The sequence below is a fragment of the Benincasa hispida genome, chromosome 8, assembly GCF_027475165.1.
Source record: "Benincasa hispida cultivar pf3 chromosome 8, pf3_genome.v1.1, whole genome shotgun sequence".
In the NCBI taxonomy this organism is placed as follows: domain Eukaryota; kingdom Viridiplantae; phylum Streptophyta; class Magnoliopsida; order Cucurbitales; family Cucurbitaceae; genus Benincasa; species Benincasa hispida.
This window is the reverse complement of record NC_143485.1, coordinates 43,681,268-43,702,663: the sequence shown is the minus strand read 5'-3', so window position 1 is coordinate 43,702,663 and position 21,396 is coordinate 43,681,268. Positions and strand designations below refer to the sequence as shown.

The following is a 21,396-nucleotide window of genomic DNA, read 5'->3' as shown; positions in this document are numbered from 1 at the left end:
CTACTCCAAAGCGTATGTCAGGACGTGTACATAACATAGCGTACATCAGACTCCCAACTGTTGAAGCATATGGAATTCTTTTCATTTCTTCAACTTTTTAAGGCGTTTTAGGACATTGTTCCTTTGATAAATGAATTCCATGTCTAAAAGGTAACATACCCTTTTTGGAATTTTACATATTATACCTTGACAACATTTTGTCAATATAAGATGCTTGAGATAAGGCTAGCATTTGATTCTTGCAATTTCAAACTAATTGGATCCCAAGAATGTACTGTGCATCTCCCAAATCTTTCATTTGGAATTATGTTGCTAACCATCTCTTTACATCAACAAGGAAACTTGTCTCATTCCCAATGAGCATTTGTTTAGAGCTAAATAAGTGTCGTTAGTTCTACCTAACCTGAAACAAATAATATTTTTGTAAAGCTCAAATAACAACCTAAACTAACTCGTAGTTAATGTGGAAGTAAGAGGTCGATCCATAGGGAAATGTTATTTAACATTTTCCTTAACCAAGCTTAACTATGAAAGCTATAAAACAAGGGTTTTTGATTAAGACAAGAAGCATGCTAAAAATCAAAAGACAAAGGATAACTTATCAGAGCATAAGTTTCTAGGAAGGTTGAAGATTTAATCAATACCACTTGGTATCAGAGCATAAGTTTCTGGGAAAGTTGAAGAGTTGATACTAGCTTAGTATCAGAGCAAAGATTTACGTAAAACATGGGGAAAGGTTAAGTGTGAAGATTAAGTATATACTAGTTTGGTATCAAAAGATAAGTTCTTGAAAACTAGAGGGTTCAGTTTAGAAAAACCTGAGGTTTGAGCTCAATAAAACCAGAGGGAGGTGTGATAGCATAAAGGTTTAAAGAGAAACCTAGAAATTAGTCAAAGTAAGACTAAGAGGAATAACGAAAGTGGCAGGACCTAGAAGGCAACCTGACCTGGAACTCACAATGCTACCTGAAGATCTACCAAGGAAGGTAAGAATGAATTTAATTACTCTCATTTAAAGTGTGAAATGGAAAATTTGCTCGTAAATAGTTTGGTTTGACGACTAGCTAAGAGCCAACTAGGGGGAAGTATTGTTGAAAAAACTAAGGAAATTAATATTAGAGTAGCACAGTGGAAGCGTAGTAATAGACAAGGTTATAAGAGGTTACAACAAAAGTTGTTGTGAAACCTTAAACCGAAGTTAGTCTAAGTAAATTTCAAGGACGAAATTTTCTTTAAGGGGAAGTAAATGTGAAACCCAGATTCCAATTTTTCCTACTTAAGCATGACATTAAGGAAATTAACTAAGTATAAATTAAATCCTATGTTAAAGAAAGGAAAATTTTAAGTGTTTAAATAGATTTGTTGAGTAGATTTGAGATAAGTCTTAACTAATGAAAATTTAGTTAAGTATGAAGCTAAAAAGAAACCATGCATTTGGTGTTAGGAAACATTAATGCATGAGATAAGACTAAGGTTATAAAGGTTATAAGAGAATAAGAATGGAAGCCAAGGACAACCATGCGTTGAGCTTGTGAGGGCTGGACGCATGTTAGCCGAAGCATTGGCAAGAGGCACTGCCCAAAGATTGCTCATGCGCGAGGATGATGAGATGCTGCGTGAGCGAGAGCGAGGAGGCAAGAGTAATGAGCGCAAGGCACTGGGACTGGGCATGCGTGCTAACTAGTATGCACAGACGCTGGGTGTTAGAGCATGTGCACGGGTGATCGTATAGTTACATACGACACTAGACGATAGCGCTACACGATAGACGATGGCACTAAATGATCAGCATAAGCACTGGATGATAACACTAGACGATAGTGCTAACCGATGAGCTCGAATGCGCTAGATGATAAGCGTAAATGCTAGACGATGCGTTAGGCACGGGCGCTGAGCGATAAACGCAAGAGCTATACGATGAGTGTGAGCGTTACACGATAATCGAAGCACTAGACAATGGGCGTTGCGCGATAGACATGGGCGCTACACAATAAGAGGACGCGCTGGACGATGGTCATAATGTGTCAGATGATAGGCGGCAGTGCTATGCGATGAGCGAAAGAGATGCGATAGCGAGAGTCGATAAACGATGAAGCTATGCGATGGGCTATGCGTTAGATGATGAGTGAAAACGAAAGGGCTGGATGATGAGCGACAGCAAGAGATTACTTAACATGAGCTAGGCAATGAGCGGAAAAGCTACACGATGAAGTAGACGATGAGATTAGTTTGCATTGGTCTTGAGTAAGAGACTAAGGCGTACGGTACATAAGGCTTGTGAGATTAGTTTGCATTGGTCTTGAGTAAGAGACTAAGGACGTTAGCAAGCAACAAGGACATGCTACCATTAGTCATAGGGGATGCATTAGCAAGAGGCTAGTCGATGGTAAGATATACCATGAGGCGTTGAGTTGAGACCTAGCTTGACCCAAGGGTTGTTATGCGTTGGTGATGTGCTATGTGCTAAGGACATCCAAGGGCATGTGGGCGATAGGACGAGGCTTGAGCAAGTTGTATGCATTGGAAGAGTGTAATGGTCATAATCCTAGTTGAGCGCATGAGCCAAGGGTGAGCCATGTGAGGGAAGAAGGATATTGGGTCAAGGACTTGCAATGTCTCGAGTTTAGTATGGCTCAAGTGATGCACTGATGAGAAAGCCATAAGCTGATAGTGGCTAACCAAGAAGAGGATAAGCTTACATAAGTAGGAGGTGGAAAGATGAGATCTCGTGCAGGTTGAGGGGGACGACCGAGGAAGCATGCAAGGAGGGATTTGTATGTTGGCTAAGGGAAAAGAAGACACTTCAGAGTCATTGTTGTCACACCCCCTCCCAAAGCAGATTATTAATGTTTAACAGGTTGGTATTTAGGTTAGAAGGCTAAGGTGGTGAGTGCTGACAGCAGGGCTAGTAACTACCATCGTCATATCCTCTTCCAGATTAAGAGGGTAATTTAGGAGGGGGTGTGACAAGTTTGTATTAGAGCATAAGGTTTTGGGAATAAGAGGGAAAGTTCATACATAAGTCTAAGTCCCTAAAGTGTGAGTTCTTAACATGTGTACATTGTAATAGGTGGAATGCCGAGGCAAAGTGGCAGACAGAATAAGCAGACAAGAGGCAGGAATATTGGCTCTACCAATAGGGGCCCGGAGGTTAGAAAAAACCCACCGGGTGGAAAAAATAAGGTGAACGATCCAGTGGGCCAGGAAACGATGTCTAAGGGAGAGTCTAGTACTCCCTAGGCAAGGGTAGATTCTCAGCTAGAATAGTTTTTTATAGGATAGCACAGAGGTTAGCAGCCAGTGTGGGCTCAGTACGAGCCGACCCAGAGAAGAAATATGGAATTGAGAGGTTTGAAGCCCTAGGGGTTGTGACATTCGAAGGTACAAAAGACCCAGTTGAAGCCGAGTTATGACTGGATGTAGTTGAAAAATGTTTCAATGTTAGAGTTGTCTAGAGGATAGGAAGGTAGGACTAGCCACTTTTCTACCACAGAAAGAAGTAGAGAAATGGTGGAAAGTGATATCCGCTAAACGAGCCAGTACAGATGCGATGTTATGGCCTGAGTTCAGGAAGGCCTTTAAAGACAAGTATTACCCTAACTCGTTCCGAGATGTGAAAAGGGATGAGTTCCTCAGACTAACGCAGGGAACGATGTCAGTGGCAGAATATGAGCAGAAATTTACAGAGTTGCAGTATGCTCTGCTGATTATTGCTGTGGAAAGAGATAGATGCAGGAAGTTTGAATAAGGATTGAGGAAAGAGATTAGAACTCTGGTGACATCTACGGCTAATTGGCTAGACTTTAACTAGTTATTAGAAACGACGACACGAGTCAAGCAAAGTTTAGCAGATGATGAGTAGTTGCAAAGGGGCAGTGAGGCTGTAGTAGGGCCCAGAGACAGGGAATCCCAACCTCCAATTGCAATTCAGACTAGTGGAAGCCAATTCAGGGGTACAAGTTAGTAGGGATCCAAGAAAAGGAAATCGAATGTATGCCGTGACACACCAAAAGGCAACGGAATCTCCAGATGTTGTGATCGGTAATGTCATATTATGTGGACAGTCTGCATATGTTTTATTCAACCCTTGTGCCACACATTCATTTATATCCAACATGTTTGTATCTAGTATAGATAGGTTGTTTGAGCTTATGCCAGAAGAGCTGTATATCTCTACCCCTCTGGGAGATGTGATAATAATAGATAAATGTTATAATCATTGTGAGATGCTGATCAATGGTCAGGACTTTTATGTTGATTTACTTCCCTTAGAGCTATTAGAGTTTGATGCTATCCTAGGGATGGATTTCTTAAGTAAATATCACGCTTCAGTGGACTGCTACAAGAAGGAAGTAGTATTTAGAAAAACAAATGGCCAGGATGCAATACTGGTAGGAAGAAAAAGATTAACTACGGGGAATCTGATATTAGCAGTGAAAGTTAGGAAGCTGCTAAGCAAGGGATGTAAAGCCTATCTGGCTCACATAGTGATTGCTCAAGGGAAAGAGCTGAACCCAGAAGATGTCCCCGTGGTAAATGAGTTTAGGGATGTATTTCCTGAGAAATTATCGGGATTGCCACCCGATAGAGAAGTGAAGTTCATTATTGACTTAATTTCAGGAACAACTCCTATATCGCAGGCATCGTATAGAATGGCGCCAACTGAGTTAAAAGAATTAAAGGTTCAGCTGCAAGAGTTAATGGACAAGGGATACATTCGACCTAGTGTATCGCCTTGGGGAGCTTCAGTGTTATTTGTAAGGAAGAAAGACGGTACACTTAGATTGTGTATCGACTATAAGCAGCTGAATAAGGTAACGATTAAGAATAAATATCTGTTACCACGCATTGATGATTTTTTTGGTCAGCTAAGAGGAGTCACAATGTTTTCAAAAATAGATCTGAGATCGGGTTATCACCAATTGAAGGTGAAGGAAGCTGACATTCCTAAAACCGCATTTAGAACAAGATATGGACATTATGAATTTCTAGTAATGCCATTTGGACTAACAAATGCCCTTGCAGTATTCATGGACCTTATGAACAATATATTTCAACCTACTTGGACCAGTTCGTGATAGTATTCATTGATGATATATTGGTATATTCTGGCAGTAGGGAGGATCACATGACCCACCTGAGGATAGTATTGAAGACGCTGCGAGATAGGCAGTTGTATGCTAAGTTCAGTAAATGTGATTTTTGGTTAGATTGGGTTGTATTTCTCGGGCATGTTCTTTCAACAAATGGTATCAGTGTAGATGCTCAAAAGACGGAAGCAATAATTAATTGAGAATGACCCACGATTGTGTCAGAGATACGCAGTTTCCTAGGTTTGGCAGGTTATTATCGGAGGTTTGTGGAGGGTTTCTCTAAGATAGCCCTTCCATTGATGAATCTGACCAGGAAAGGTGTGAGGTTTGAGTGGTCGTCGGAGTGGGAGCATAGTTTTTAGGAGCTGAAACAGAGGTTAGTATCAGCGCCAGCGCTTACCTTGCCTATTCCAGGTAAGGAATTTTAGATTTATTGTGACGCATCCCGACAAGGATTAGGATGTGCTTCTTGTTGTTAACTTAATTGTATATGCTTCTTGTTAACTTAAGAAGCACGAGAGCATTTATCCTATGCATGATCTAGAGCTGACAGCAGTTATTTTGGCTCTAAAGTTGTGGAGAAACTATTTATTTGGAGAGCATTGTAGAATATTCACAGATCACAAGAGCTTAAAATATATTTTTGATAAAAAAGAGTTGAATTTGAGACAAAGAAGATGGCCTGAGCTGATCAAAGATCATGACTGTTCCATTGAGTACCACCCGGGTAAGGCTAATGTTGTAGTGGATGCACTAAGTAGGAAATCCTCGGGTTCCAAGGCCATTATTGGCTCAATGAGAGGAATGCTATTACAGGAAATCAAGAGTTCTAGAACCGCCTTATCAGTGGGATAGTCAGGAGGAGTGATCGCTACATTCCAGATAAGGCCTACCTTAGTAGAAGACCTTAAGCAGGATCAGTTGAAACACCCTGATCTTCAGAAGATTGCTGATGATGTAAGTAAGGGCATTAGAGTTGACTTTCAACTGAGAGCAGATAATATACTAGAAAAGGAGAGAAGAATGTGTGTGCCTAATAAGCTACAGCTTAAGCAAGCCATTCTGAAAGAAGCACATAGTTCCGCTTATGCTATGCATCCAGGGAGCACCAAGATGTATAGAACTTTGAAAAGATCTTACTGGTGGCCTAGGATGATGAAAGACATAGCAGGATATGTGGACCGATGTTTAATCTGTCAGCAAGTGAAACCTGGGAGACAAAGACCATCAGGATTACTCAACCCACTCCCAGTGCTTGAGTGGAAGTGGGAGCATGTGACAATGGACTTTTTTTTTGGATTGCCTAGGACGCCTTTAGAATACGATGGCATTTGGGTAATAGTCGATAGACTAACCAAGACGACCAAGTTTATACTAGTAAAAGTTACTTTTACACTAGACCGGCTAGCTAAGATTTATGTGAATAGGATAATTAGTCAATATGGAGCCCCAGTGTTGATAGTGTCAGACCGAGACTCGAGGTTTACTTCAAAATTCTAGCCTAGTTTACAGAAGGCTATGGGCAATAAACTGCATTTCAGTATGGCTTTTTATCCACAAACAGATGGACAGTCAGAAAGAACTATACAGATGCTGGAAGATATATTAAGAGCTTGTGTATTAAAATTCAAAGGAAGTTGGGATACGCAATTGTCGTTGATTGAATTTTCATATAACAATAGCTACCATTCTAGTATCGGAATGGCTCTCTATGAAACATTGTACGACCGACCTTGCAGGACCCCAGTATGCTAGAACGAAGTCGGAGAACGACAATTATTAGGTCCATAATTAGTTCAACAAGCAACAGAGAATGTGAAGCTTATCAAGGGTAATCTTAAGGCGGCTCGCGATAGACAGAAGAGCTATACTGATAAGCGAAGAACAGAACTAGAATTTGAAGTCAGAGATCGGATATTTCTTCGGCTATCCCCATGGAAAGGAATTCTCCGGTTTGGGAGGAAAGGAAATTTAAGTCCACAATACATCGGACCATATGAAATTGTGGAACGAATTAGTCCAGCAGCATATAGATTACAGTTACCTATTGAGCTAACTCGTATTCACGACGTATTTCATGTGTCAATGTTAAGGAAGTATGTGCCTGATCCTATGAACATACTAGTAGCACAACAAGTACAACTCAAAGAAGATTTATATTACGAGGAAGAAGCCATCGAGATTTTAGACAGGAAAGACCAGGTACTCAGAAATAAAACGATTCCTTTGGTGAGGGTACTATGGTGTAATCATGGAATCGAGGAAGCCACCTGGGAACCTGAAGAGCAAATGAGGAAGAGATATCCTCAGCTTTTCAAATGATATATCAGGTAAATTTCGAGGACGAAATTTCTTTTAAGGGGGAGATGATTGTAAACCCCGAACTCTAAGTTTCCTAGATAAACATTTTTAGCCAAGGGAATGTTATATTAAATATTTGATAAGTGGAGATTCATGTTTATTTACAGGAGTTATGGAGGAAGGGAAAGAAAAACACATTAAATTAAGGAGCTCACAAATTGGTTTTGGTTCGAAGCATTAAGTGCGGGGTGATGTGCCGGTTTAATCATTGAACTTGGGAGGCGGCAGGAAGAATAAAAGGAAGTAGAAATTCGAAAACTTGGTTCTGGCAATTGGCATGAGCAAATTAAATGAAATCAGTGCCATTTAAAAGCTGAGAGAATCTAGTTTTCGAGGTTGTCTTGCCAGAAAATATTTCAGGAGGAGAAGAACAAAAATTGAAGAATTTGTAGAAGGGGCAGAATCTCGGATTAATCAAGGCTCGAGGTGAAAATTGGAAACTCCAGGCCAAAACACTAGGAATTTTCTGCTGGTATTTTAAGGTAACAAAGTTACTAAATTCTAAACAAGTTTGTAGAGGAAAGTTTCCTAAAAAGAGTTCTGGATTTTGAGTTATGAATTTTTGAAGTTGAAATAGAAAATATATGCATAAGCAGGCATCTGCTTGGGAAGATCAAGCAACCAGCTCACCGTAGAGAGCGAGAGCAAGATAAGAAGGATGAGGATCTCGCTTAGGATGATAATCTCACTGATTTTTGTGCTAAATCTCGCTCAAGAAGGAAATCTCGCTGGAACTTTGGGCTGGATCTCGTTGGTGAGGAAGTAAATTTAGCTAGAGGAGGTAACTCTCACTAGGTTGAAGACTTGCTAGTGAAATGCTTGATCTCGCTCATGAGGATCTCGCTCATAAGGATGAACTTGCTCATGATGATTATCTCGCTACTAATGCTGATTTTGTTGATGAAAGTTTCATTAGTAAACGAACTATCTGAGGTATTTTGCTGAGAATTCTAAGGAATTTAGCCGAGGATTATGTCCTTTCAGGCCAAGAAGAGCTAGGAGAGGCGTATAAACCATTAAGAGCCCCGACGAGCTATGAGTGACTAAATGAACTTAATGCTTTCAATACTTATGCATAAAAGACCATGTAAGTTACAGTGATGTTGATGATGAGTTTATATATCCTAAAGCAACAAATGTTTAATGAATAGCTTAGTGCATCTCCTTCGGCATGTATATGTTTTATTGCGGGCCAAGGTATGTTGTGAATTTATTACAAAATTTAAGTTTCTAATGTTGAAGCATGTGTTCTGGAGGAAGGCTATGATAGAATGAGTCCTTGTGCAAATGGTATGCAATGAAACTTAATGGATGCTAGGAAATAACCCGGTACTAAAGGACACGGGGAAGGTATCTGGGTAATAGTACCTAAGGTATTGATGGTACTTAGAAAACTCCACGTGCACGTAGGTAGTTTTGAATGAGAGGTTGAAGTATGGGTCTCCTAAGCCATATACCACCAAAGGCAGGCCGAAGTATGGGTCTCTTGGCCGGTAACAGACGTTGGGAGCTAGAACGATATAGGCTCGTTCTCAACTAAGGAATAATGATGTTTAATGATGTAAAAGGAATGGTTATCTATGTTTATATTTAGGGGAAGTTGCTTGAGATGCTCATCGATATATTTACTTGTTTATAGTGATATAATGCATGGTGTAATATGATTATATAGTCACTCTCTGGGCTATTAGCTGACAGATTTTCTATGTTTTTCTTTTCCAGGTAGCGGTCAGATTGCTCAAGGTTGATCCTACTGCTGCTTGCCACTGAAAGGCCTGACTTGTTAAGAAGAACTTAGGTTGATGGTCTGTTTATGTACACATGTTTTGAGAAGGACTAGGCTTTGTTAGTGATGTTTATGCCCAACTGTGAATATTTTCCCATAAATATTATGTCAGGACTATTTGCATGTGTTTATATAATCTATGTAGTACCTTATGGAGGCATGCTGTATGCGCAGATTATTAATGTTTAACAGGTTGGTATTTAGGTTAAAAGGCTAAGGTGGTGAGTGTTGGTAGTAGGGCTAGTAACTACCATCGTCATATCCTCTTCCAGATTAAGAGGGTAATTTGGAAGGGGGTGTGACAGTTGTGGTATGGAGCTGTGTTAGGAAAAAAATAGAGAGGATTCCTGGACATACAGCCAATAGGAGGTGTCGGGCTTGGAGGGACTTTGGATGCCTATAAATAGGGCCAAGGCTTCTCTTCAGAGCACAACTCGAATTCTCTTCAAAGCACATTAGGAAAAGTCTATAAGAGCTGATTTGGAGGAGGCTATGCATTGATCAATGAGGGCATGCATTGGTCAAGTGTTTCCAAGAGGAAGAGATGTTGTCGGACAGTAAGACCATGAAGTAGCATCAACTTAGGACGAAAAGTTCTCCAAAACTACTCATGCGTTTGGAGTGATTCTAAAGCCACTTGTAGACCAACTTGGACAGTAAGACCATAAGCTGTGTTGGCAAAAAAATAGTATACAAGTTATATATACTGCCTTATTCAGATATTACGGCCAAAAGAGAGAAAATATGCGTTGATTGTATGAAAATTAGCTAAGAAATACAATAATTGTAAATTATCGCAAAGACACCCACTAATATCATTAAGATGGTAGAATATGATATTTCTACTCTGTTTTGCAGGAAACCAAGTCACCGCTTGCGATCAAGGCTTAATGAGAAACTGAACAATGCATCTTTGTCACATTGTGCTCGTCAATCAACAATGAAGAGACGATTAACTCAATGACAGCGCAATGCAACAGTCGATCCAGAGCTGAATTTCAACCGCATGCAGTAATAAAAACAACACCGCATGCGGACACATGATAGAAAGATGCAAATGAGCAACACAAAGGTGAAGGATTGCTACACGTGTACAACTAATCGTTGTGCAGATTTGACGGTCTGATTGCATAACAAAAGGAATATTTATTCCTCCATCTTCGGAATTTCCATCTTCGGAAAGGCTGATCTGAGCGCTGATTGGAGAAAATTTGGGAAGAGAAGAGACAAGGCCAAGAGGTGAGTCTCAGTGCAATTCTGCCAAATCCCCGCCGAGAAGCTCTGTACTTGGATTCCATCTACCAGTTGAGCAAGCCTGAGAGGGAAGCTCATCCATCCATTCACTCTATTGACACCGGCAAGAAATTTTCCATTCCAGACCTATGCCAAGACGTTGGTGCTTATTTGTATTTGTTTCTAACTCTATTTCATCAATTGTATTCCATTTTCTTAATCTCTTCATTCACAACCATGTATCAGACGCTAAATAGTATTATTAAATATCTTGATCATTTCCATTTTCACATCTCTGTCCAATTCTGTTCCTCCTTAAATCATTTTCTCCATGATGTTTTCTTAATCCCTTGGTGATTAATATGAATTAAACAAGTAACTTAATCTGTGCTAAAGAAATAAAGATGTTTAACCAAAGCATACTAGACGGCATCTTCACTTTGTGAGAGCAGAAGCGAAGATGCCATTCTACTGATTTGTCAAGAGAAGGTTAGAAGAATATGTTAACTAAAGCAAGAAGTACTTCCAGAGATCGAAGCAACCTTGCGTTCATTACTTTTGTCCCTGTTTCACCACAGAGATTTGGGAATGCGGTCAATCATCGAGAGGTGTCCGTCAAGGAAAAAGCGGGATTATGCCTTTAACGCAATTAAACAACTTACGATGCTTGTACTAATTATCTTTGCTCTTTCTGTTTCATACATAAGACTTGCCACCACAAAATATGATCTTTGTATATCTTCACAGTTAGTCTCAACCTCGGTATCTTGTATCATGAAACCTGTATCTTGTATCATCATAGCTTAGGTTTATTTTATCGCACTTTTCCTTTACCGCAATCTACTTTATTTTTGCATCTTATCGCTTACCTTTACTTTATCGCATCTGCAGTTACCTGTACACACAACCTTTTTATAAATTGAAAAACCCCTGGTCGCATGTATCACAAATATAACGCAATAACCTCAAACAGTCCCTGTGTTTGACCTCGGATCACATCGAGAAACTTGCGGTGGAATTATACTTGGTTCCAACGCAAGGAAACTTGTGACAACGCATAGTATACTACTAGATTCTCATAAATAATGCATATCTAGAAGTAGTATCGCATAAAGTATGAATAAGCATAACACAACATCCACATTCCATTTCCATCTTCCAAGTCATCAGGTTTATGGCAACATGAGCTTATTTGATTCATATTCATACTTGTTCACATCCTTGATGATATAAAAATAACGTCAACAAGTTTAAGGCGCCGTTGACGGGGATTGGTTAACGGTTTATTGTTTGAGTATGTTTGTGGTGTTTTGCAGGACAGATCTCGTTGTACTAGCTGTTCAATACGGAGAGCAGCTTGACAGTTTATGAGTACTGGTGCTGAACCAGAATTCGAAGCTGACCCTAAGATCGAGCGTACCTTTCGCGCACGGGCACGTCAGAATCAGATAAGGCGAAAGAAATCAGCGAATATGTCAAAAATTAATGATGTGGTTCCCATAGGAAATCAAGGAGCTGTACGGCCAGCATAGGATCTTGTGTTCCTGGCTACTGATTGCAACATTCCCATAAGGAACTATGCGGCACCCAACCTGTACGATTTTTCGCCTGGGATTTCGAGGCCTATAGTTGAAGAGAACGAGTGGTTCGAAATAAAGCCAGTTATGCTACAAATGATAAAAAATGTAGGGCAATTTGGGGGTCTGCAAGGTGAAGACCCGCATGCCTACTTGACCAGTTTTGTCGAAATGTGCGGCAACTTCTTGTTACCTGGCGTTACCCCTGAGGGTATTAGACTTTATTTGTTCCCTTACACCTTGAGGGACGAAGCCAAGAGGTGGGCTCACTCACTAGAGCCGAATGAGATTACATCATGGGATCAGCTGGTAGAGCGATTCATGAAGAAGTTCTTCCCATCGACCGTCAACGAAAGGTGACAAAAGGATGTGCTGAACTTCAAGCAAATGGAAAATGAGACCCTGAGCAATGCTTGGGTGTGATTTAGAATATTGGTGAAAAATTGCCCGCATATCGGGATACCTGATTGCGTTTTGATGGAGACTTTTTATAACGGCCTTAACAGATCGACGCAGGTTGTTGCTAATGCCTCTGCGGCAGGAGGTTTTATGGACAAGATGTATACATAGCCCAAGGTCATCCTTGACCGCATATCGTGGAACATGGATGACTGGATAGATGATGGTTATGGAGGCAGAGGCACTGAAAGAAGAAAGAATGACACTGCCAATGTCCCTGCGGAAACAATGACATCTTTGGCCGCACAGATGGCCGCAGTGACTTCAATTCTCCAATCGATGGCAATCAACCAAGGAGCCATCCCTTAACAATCAGCGCAATCCACTGCATCGGCTCAAGTGGCCGCAATAAGTTGCGTTAATTATGGAGGGGCTCATGTAGCAGAAATGTGCCCATCAAATATCTAGCAAGTGTGCGCCATCCAAAACAACCCCTTCAGCAACACCTTCAATCTGGGTTGGAGAAACCATCCTAACTTCGATTGGGAAGGGAACCCTAACTAAGGGGGGCCAAGAAACCATCAAAGTGGCAGTCGAGGGAATCCTCCTTTTCACCATAACTCAAATAAGGGGCAACCAATGCTACGACCAGCATAGGATCCTGTGTTCCTGGCTACTGATCGCAACATTCCAATAAGGAACTATGCGGCACCCAACCTATACGATTTTTCGCCTGGGATTTCGAGGCTTATAGTTGAGGAGAACGAGAGGTTCGAAATAAAGCCGATCATGCTACAAATGATAAAAAATGCAGGGCAATTTGGGGGTCTGCAAGGTGAAGACCCGCATGTCTACTTGACCAGTTTTGTCAAAATGTGCGGCAACTTCTTGCTACCTGGCGTTACCCCTGAGGGTATTAGACTTTATTTGTTCCTTTACACCTTGAGGGACGAAGCCAAGAGGTGGACTCACTCACTGGAGCCGAACGAGATTACATTATGGGATCAGCTGGTAGAGCGATTCATGAAGAAGTTCTTCCCATCGGCCGTCAACGAAAGGTGACAAAAGGATGTGCTGAACTTCGAGCAAATGGAAAATGAGACCCTGAGCACTACTTGGGTGTGATTTAGAATATTGGTGAAAAACTGCCCGCATATCGAGATACCCGATTGCATTTTGATGGAGACCTTTTATAACAGCCTTAACAGATCGATGCAGGCTGTTGCTAACGCCTCCGCGGCAGGAGGTTTTATGGACAAGATGTATACAGAGGCCAAGGTCATCCTTGACCGCATATCGTGGAACATGGATGACTGGATAGATGATGGTTATGGAGGCAGAGGCACTGAAAGAAGAAAGAATGACACTGCCAATGTCCCTACGGAAACAATGACGTCTTTGGCCGCACAGATGGCCGTAGTGACTTCAATCCTCCAATCGATGGCAATAAACCAAGGAGTCATCCCTCAACAATCAGCGCAACCCGTTGCATCAGCTCAAGTGGCCGCAATAAGTTGTGTTAATTATGGAGGGGCTTATGTAGCAGAAATGTGCCCATTGAATATCTAGCAAGTATGCGCCATCCAAAACAACCACTTCAGCAACACCTTCAATCTGGGTTGGAGAAACCATCCTAACTTCGGTTAGGAAGGGAACCCTAACCAAGGGGGGCCAAGAAACCATCAAAGTGGCAGTTGAGGGAATCCTCCTTTTCACCATAACTCAAATCAGAGGCAACTAAGGCAATCGCATAATCAGCAACCCTCATCTTTGAACACCTCTAAAAGCTCATTAGAGGCCCTGCAAAAAAAATATATGGACAAAAATGACGCAGTGATGCAAGCGCAGGCGTCTTCAATTCGAAACATAGAGTTCCAAGTGGGCCAGCTGGCATCTGAGCTGAGAAATAGAGCACCAGGAATGTTGTGCAGCAACTCAAAAGCCCCAGGATCTAATGGAAAGGAGCAATGTCCCCAGGACATTGGGCAGGCAAGCTGGACCGCCTGCAGATGTGTGGATTTTGCTCATTCAAAGAAACGCATATTCCGGTCCATATCTCATAACTATGTTTAAATGTTTTTTGTTAACTTTCTCTCTTATTGAATTCCTGAAATTTGTCTTTATTGCTTCATTTAATTCGTTTCTTGACTTTATGAATTTAATTCTTCATTTATTTCCCTTGCATTTGTTTCTGCACCATCTTTAATTCTTTTAACTCTTTCCATATTGAATGTGTTATTCTTTAAATGGTGAATGATTGACTAATGAAGAGAAATTTATTACCGCAAGTCATAGCAACTTGCGTTGATGAAAAAAAAACATATTTAATAAAAATAAAATAATCAACATTCGCTATGCATGGTGATAATTTACGCATCTTGAATCAACAAGATACGCCTTGCGTTCATCCAACTCGAATGCGTTGAAGCTGAGGGGTGTGTTGCGCCCGTATATGTCCTTTGCCCGTCCTTAGCTAAATGCACTATGTTGAGGTAGTGATGCGCTGTTAGAAATGTCGTGTGCCCGATCCTCCAGAAATGTGTTTAGTTAAGAGGTGTGTTGTAGGGATACATGCGTTGTTGCCCGTCTTCTGTAAAGATGCATTTGCATCGATGGACACATTGCGTTAATCTTTACCTTGCGTCCATTCGAATAAAATATTAAAGAAAAATTCTTTTTGTAAACTGAGAAGTCCAATCGTTTCGTATCCCAAAGCAATGATGATTCTACAGAATAAAGGACGTTTTTCTGAAATTTCATAAATGAGGGAAGTTCAAACGATGGGTCTTTTGAGTGTCTCGATGCTTGTCGTTGCAAAAACCGCGTTGGGCCCACTACGGCCCAGCCTATAAATAGGAACCCTTCCCCATCTGTGAACTCTTTACCTTATTTTGCAAACTGAAAACCTTAGCGCCTAGCATACAGAGGTTTCTTTTTACCTGAAACCCTAGCAACCTTTCCAGTTCCTTTCACCTTATCATCCATGGCTAACCAAGCTTTCCAATTTTCTGCTTCACTCTCAACCCCTTCCTCTGACCAAATCGCCATGCGAGAGGCATCATTCCTTACTGCCAGTCGCTGACTTGCCGCCCAACCCCATACTATCCCCAAAATTGCCGGTAGAACCCGAACAAACCCCTTAGCCGTCAGGCCTCCTCAGTTCATGAGGGGGCACAACACTGAAAGTACCCCAGTTCCAACTTCAGCCGTCTCAACTGAGAGCGAGAAGAAGAGGCGCGATGACAAGGAAGCCTTTCGCAATATTCTGAGTCATTTCAAGCAAGGAGGAGGATTACCCGAGGCAGAGGTTGTAAACCAACCACTGTCTACGGAGGAGGTGACAGTGGTGGTGAATGAAGAGGTGGTGGTGCCGGAGACAGTGGTGAATGAAAAAGAGGCAGGAAGAGTCACTCTAGCCTTAGAGACTCCTGAGGTGACTGCCAATGTAGAAACCTATGACAGACCATCCAGAGTTGCGGTGGAGGAGATTGCGGTGGTGGCTGAAGTTGCGATGGATGAGGTTGCAGTGGAGACGCAACCAGAAGTAGTTGAAGAGAAAAAGAAGAAGAAGAAAAGTAGAAGAGAGAAAAGGATGATGACGAAGGCTGAAGAGGTTGAGTCTTCTCATCATCGCAAGGAGAAAAAGAAGAAAGAAAAGAATGATGATGAAGATGAAGAAGCCAAGAAGGAAAGGAAGAGGAAAGAGAAGGAAGAAAGAAGAGAGTGCCCGTGTGAGTAAAGACGCCTGAGAAAAGAAGAAGAAAACAAGAAGAGGGCTGCAAGCCCAGAAAAGGATGGAGAATCAACCTCCAAAAGGGAGGGCAGGGGGGAAACAGCGAAATTAATGGAGCCAGTGCAACCTGAAACAACGCAAATGGTTGCGATTGACAAAGGTGAAGAAGGAGAAGGTACCCCCTTGATGTGGCGTCGCAGGGAGAATGCACCGTGGGGGTCTACTGTTAACCCTCAAAGATTGATCATCGCATTAGAGGAAAAAATAAAGGAGGAGAAAGAAAGATGAAGAGAGACAAGAGAAAATGGAGCGGGCGAAACTCAGCACCACAGAAGGTGATAGAAGAAGAAGACTGCATGATGAGGAAGTTCGCCGCAATAACGAGATCTCAAGGCTTGAAGAAATAAGGCAGATCGAAGAGGAACAATGCCTTTTGTTGGCCTCTGAGTAGTTTTTGGAAGAGTTCGAAAGAGAAGAGAGGGAAGAGCAAAAAGAAGAAAAGAAAAAGAAGGCAGAAGAAGAGAAGAGAATGAGAGAAGCAAATGAGAAGAAGCACGAAGCCAATAGGCAGCGCTTAAATAAGAAGAAGGGCAAGGAACTTGCCGAGCAAGAGAACAAGGAACAATACAAGGAAAGGGAAAGAAAACAAAGACAACAATCCTACCTTGCATTGGCCAAAGGAAAGGGCAAAGCGGTTGCAGAAAGCAGCAAGCCCGCGTTGGCAAAGGTGCGTCCATCAAGAAAGAATGAAAATGATGACTTGTTGATAGAAATGGGTTTTTTCCCTGCGCCAACACCACTACCAGATCTGATCACGAGCGTGATCGTGGAGCATGGTTGGGACACATTTTTCTAGTGCCCAGCAATTATTGTTCTAGAGCTGGTGAGGGACTTCTACCATGGATGGCTGCATGGCACCAAGGACGTGGTGACCATAAAAGGGCAAACGGTGTCTTTCAGCACAAGGAACATCAATGAACTATACTAAATGAAGGATAACCTGGACGAACCGGGTAATGCAATCATTGATGATCCCATGAGATAGCAGATGGAAGATGAGCTGCGACTATTAACGCAACCGGGCACGAAGTGGTCGGTTTCTTTTAAAGGCATCAAGACCCTAGCGTCCAAGACTCTGCTTCTTGAGGCAAAGCTTTGGGTTTATTTGGTTAAAAAATGGCTGATCCCAACTTTCCATGACAAGACAATTTCAAGAGATCAAGTTATGGTCGCATACTGCATTGCGCGCGGCATTCCAATCGATGTGGGCTGGTTGATCGCAAGTCAAATTCGAGGCTTTGTGGGGCATATTAGAGGATAATACTTCTTTCCATGGACTATCTCAAGTCTGTGCCTGTCAGTGGGGGTAGGCATTGAGGAAGAACCCATGCAAGAAGTTCACGGCCTCATCAATATTAAAATCTTGAGGTTGCTTCTCAAAGACTCCCCGCATTGCCCAGAGTTACCTTTAAAGAGGCCCGCAATCGATCTCAATGCGCTATAAGAACCGAGGCCAAAGAGATAGCACAGAAGTGATAAGGGAAAAGAAAAGGTCCAAGAATTACCATCGCAAGAAACAGAACCTTTGGACCCTTTACGCTTACTAATCCGCTCTCCAAGCCCTTCGAGCCCACCTATACAACCTTCTTCTCCACTCCATGAACACTTCACCAACCTTTTTCTCACTCCAAATTCTCCAACCGCATACCCACTAGTCTACTAACCAGTAGCATCATCACCGCATCATTCCATTCCACCGCCGCATATTGATGACCCACACAATTTGGGTGAAAGCACCTCTGCCAACCCCAAAACGATGCTGGCGAGATATCGCAGGCGCAACCTTCCATCCCTTCCTTGGCTGCTAAGTTAGCTGAAATGCGGTCCCTCTTTTCCCAACAGCAGCAACTCTTTGCTCAACAACAAGACTTCTTCAACCGGAGATTTGATGTGGTAATGGAGCAAATCGATGATATACAAAGCAGTGCTGCCACATCAAGGGAGGCGTTGATCAATATTCAGTGCAATATTTATAAGGTCCATCACCATCAAAGACAGATTGCGGAGCAAAACCATGAGTACTTCAATTTTTTCACATCATATCTTCATGGTCCCATGGTGACTCCGTATCTCAGGCAGCAGCTGAATTTTAAAGAAGCTCCCTTAGTACCACCTCAAAACCCTCCTCCAGATCCTCCTGCTCTTCAGCAATGATCTTTACATTTTTTTTTGCAGCCATTCATTATTTTGTTATTCAATTCATTATTTTTTCTAAGTTAACGAAATTCTTTGATTCTTTGTGTAGGCAACAATATTTGTATTGCGTTAATTTTTAAATCTTTGTATACTTTGTTGATATTCAATACAATTGAGTAAATATTCTCCCCATTTACCTGTGACTTTTTCTTTATCATCCTTTATCAATATTTGTGATGTTCTGAATCTTTTACTTTTGCGTTATTCATTGCGCTGCCATGATGTATAATATGTTTATACTTAGAACATTTCCCATACTTTGTAAAATCTGACTAACACTTAGTTAATTCTTAACTTAGTAGTACTTTACCTTTTATCTCTCAAAGTTCTGCTCAAATCTTCTTTTTGAAATTTTTTTTCTAAGGGTTTGTCTAGTCTATCCAAATTTAGGGGTGGGAACTTTGAGAACCTTGTGCATCTCTAAATTTAGGGGTGGGAAAAGTCTGAGAAGATGAGATCAAGAATATGTGGTCATTATGAAAATGTGTTCATTTTCTGTGAAAAAAGTAATAAATAAATAAATTTTCATACAAAGCTCCAATGTCAGCGCAAGGGAAAACCTCAAAAATAATCCCAACCTGATAAGAGTTAGTTGTGAAAGGAACCTGCTCGTAGTTGGATGTTCGCATGACACTCGTGGGAACAAGCCAAAACGAAGGTGGGTTTTCAAGAACAACGCAATATGAAAAAGAAAAGAAAAATAAATGCAAGAGACAACTCCTCTGATTATCAGAAGTTAAAGTTGGAAATTGGCACACAACCGTAGTTGGATGTTTGCATGATACCTGTGGAAACAAGCCAAAACGAAGAGTGCAACCATGACCAACAGTTTCTAAATAAATGACGCAAAGTTTGACCACCGCATATAGATACATCAAGTTGTTTTGACAAAGAAGAGGTAAACATTCTTTTTTTTAAAACTAAAAAAGTATTTTTGAGCAAAAATTTGTTATGTAGAAGAATAAAGTAGGGCTTTGTTAAGAATTAGCAAGGATAGGAGGAAATTGTGTTGTCAAGTAATGAGGCTAAATGTAACAGTCGGAGCAACCAATCGACGCAAAAATATAAGATAGGAATTGAGCTTTATTGCCTTACTAGAAGATATGCTTGAGGACAACCATATATCTAAATTTGGGGGTGTGATAACTTGTAGAAATATAAGTTTTTTATACTGCCTTATTCAGATATTGCGGCCAAAAGAGAGAAAATATGTGTTGATTGTATAAAAATTAGCTAAGAAATACAATAATTATAAATTATCGCAAAGACACCCACTAACATCATTAAGATGGTAGAAGAGGATATTTCTACTCTGTTTTGCAGGAAACCAAGTCAACGCTTGCGATCAAGACTCAACGAGAAACTGAACGCCCGTCAATCAACAATGAAAAGACGATTAACACAATGACAGTGCAATGCGAACGTCGATTCAGAGCTGAATTTCAACCGCATGCGGTAATAAAAACAACACCGCATGCGGACACACGATCGAAAGATGCAAATGAGCAACGCAAAGGCGGAAGATTGCGACACGTGTACAACTAACCGTTGTGTAGATTTGACGGTCTGATTGCATAATAGAAGGTATATTTATTCCTCCATCTTCGGAATTTCCATAACAATAACTGGGGTCCACAAGCCAAGTGTCAAAGCTTTTCACCTATAAATACCTTCATAGAATTCAGAGAAGATATACTTGATACGGGGTAATCGATGCTAGATTATTGAGAGAGAGGCTGATCTGAGTGCTGATCGGAGAAAATTCGGGAAGAGAAGAGACAAGGCCGAGAGGTGAGTCTCAGTGCAATTCTTCCAAATCCCCGTCGAGAAGCTCTGTACTTAGATTCCATCTATCGGTTGAGTAAGCCTGAGAGGTAAGCTCATCCATCCATTCACTCCATTGACACCGGCAAGCAATTTTCCATTCCAGATCTGTGCCAAGACGTTAGTGCTTATTTGTATTTGTTTCTAACTCTATTTCATCAATTGTATTCCATCTTCTTAATCTCTTCATTCACAACTATGTATCAGACGCTAAATAGTATTATTGAATGTTTCAATCATTTCCATTTTCACATCTTAGTCTATTTCCATTCCTCCCTAAATCATTTTCTCCATGATGTTTTCTTAATCCCTTGGTGATTAATATGAATTAAAAAAGTAACTTAATATGTGCTAAAGAATAAAGATGTTTAGTTAAAGCATGCTAGACGACATCTTCACCTGTGAGAGCAGAAGCGAAGATGCCATTCTGATCTGTCGAGAGAAGGTTAGAAGAATGCGTTAACTAAAGCAAGAAGTACTTCCAAAGATCGAAGCAACCTTGCGTTCATTACGTTTGTCCCTGTTTCACCATAGAGATGTGGGAACTCGGCCGATCACCGAAAGATATACGTCAAGGGAAAAGCGGGACCGTATTTATGCCTTTAACACAGTTATGAAACTTGCGATGTTTGTACTAATTATCTTTTCTCTTTCTATTTCACACATAAGACTTGCCACCACATAACACGATCTTTGTATATCTTCACAGTCAGTCTCAACCTAGGTATCTTGTATCATGAAACCTGTATCTTGTATCATCATAGCTTAGGTTTATTTTATCGCACTTTTCCTTTACCGCAATCTACTTTATTATCGCATTTTATCGTTTACCTTTACTTTATCGCATTTCCAGTTACCTGTACACACAACCTTTTTATAAATTTAAAAACCCCTGGTCGCATGTATCAAAAACATAACACAATAACCTCAAAGAGTCCCTGTGTTCGACCTCGGATCACATCGAGAAACGTGTGGTGGAATTATACTTGGTTCCAATGCAAGGAAACTTGTGACAATGCATAGTACACTACTAGATTCTCATAAATAACGCATATCTAGAAGTAGTATTGTATAAAGTATGAATAAGCATAACACAGCATCCACATTCCATTTCCATCTTCTAAGTCATCAGGT

At 41.0% G+C, this 21,396-nt stretch overlaps 1 protein-coding gene across 1 annotated transcript; it reads left to right on the top strand.

Moving 5' to 3' along the window:
• The first annotated feature begins 3,989 nt into the window (after positions 1-3,989).
• LOC150034609 (uncharacterized) lies at positions 3,990-7,415 on the top strand. The gene is made up of 2 exons (XM_090316794.1): positions 3,990-4,773; positions 6,889-7,415. The coding sequence occupies exons 1-2, from the start codon at positions 3,990-3,992 to the stop codon at positions 7,413-7,415; spliced, it is 1,311 nt and encodes a 436-aa protein (XP_090172920.1).
• Positions 7,416-21,396: the final 13,981 nt, after the last annotated feature.

Excerpts from the sequence above, each read along its gene's own strand:
- LOC150034609 (XM_090316794.1), top strand. The coding sequence starts at position 3,990 with ATGTATGCCGTGACACACCAAAAGGCAACGGAATCTCCAGATGTTGTG. Across the intron at positions 4,774-6,888 it reads ATTTGTAAGGAAGAAAGACG|TTCAACAAGCAACAGAGAAT; the intron begins GTACACTTAGAT and ends GTCCATAATTAG.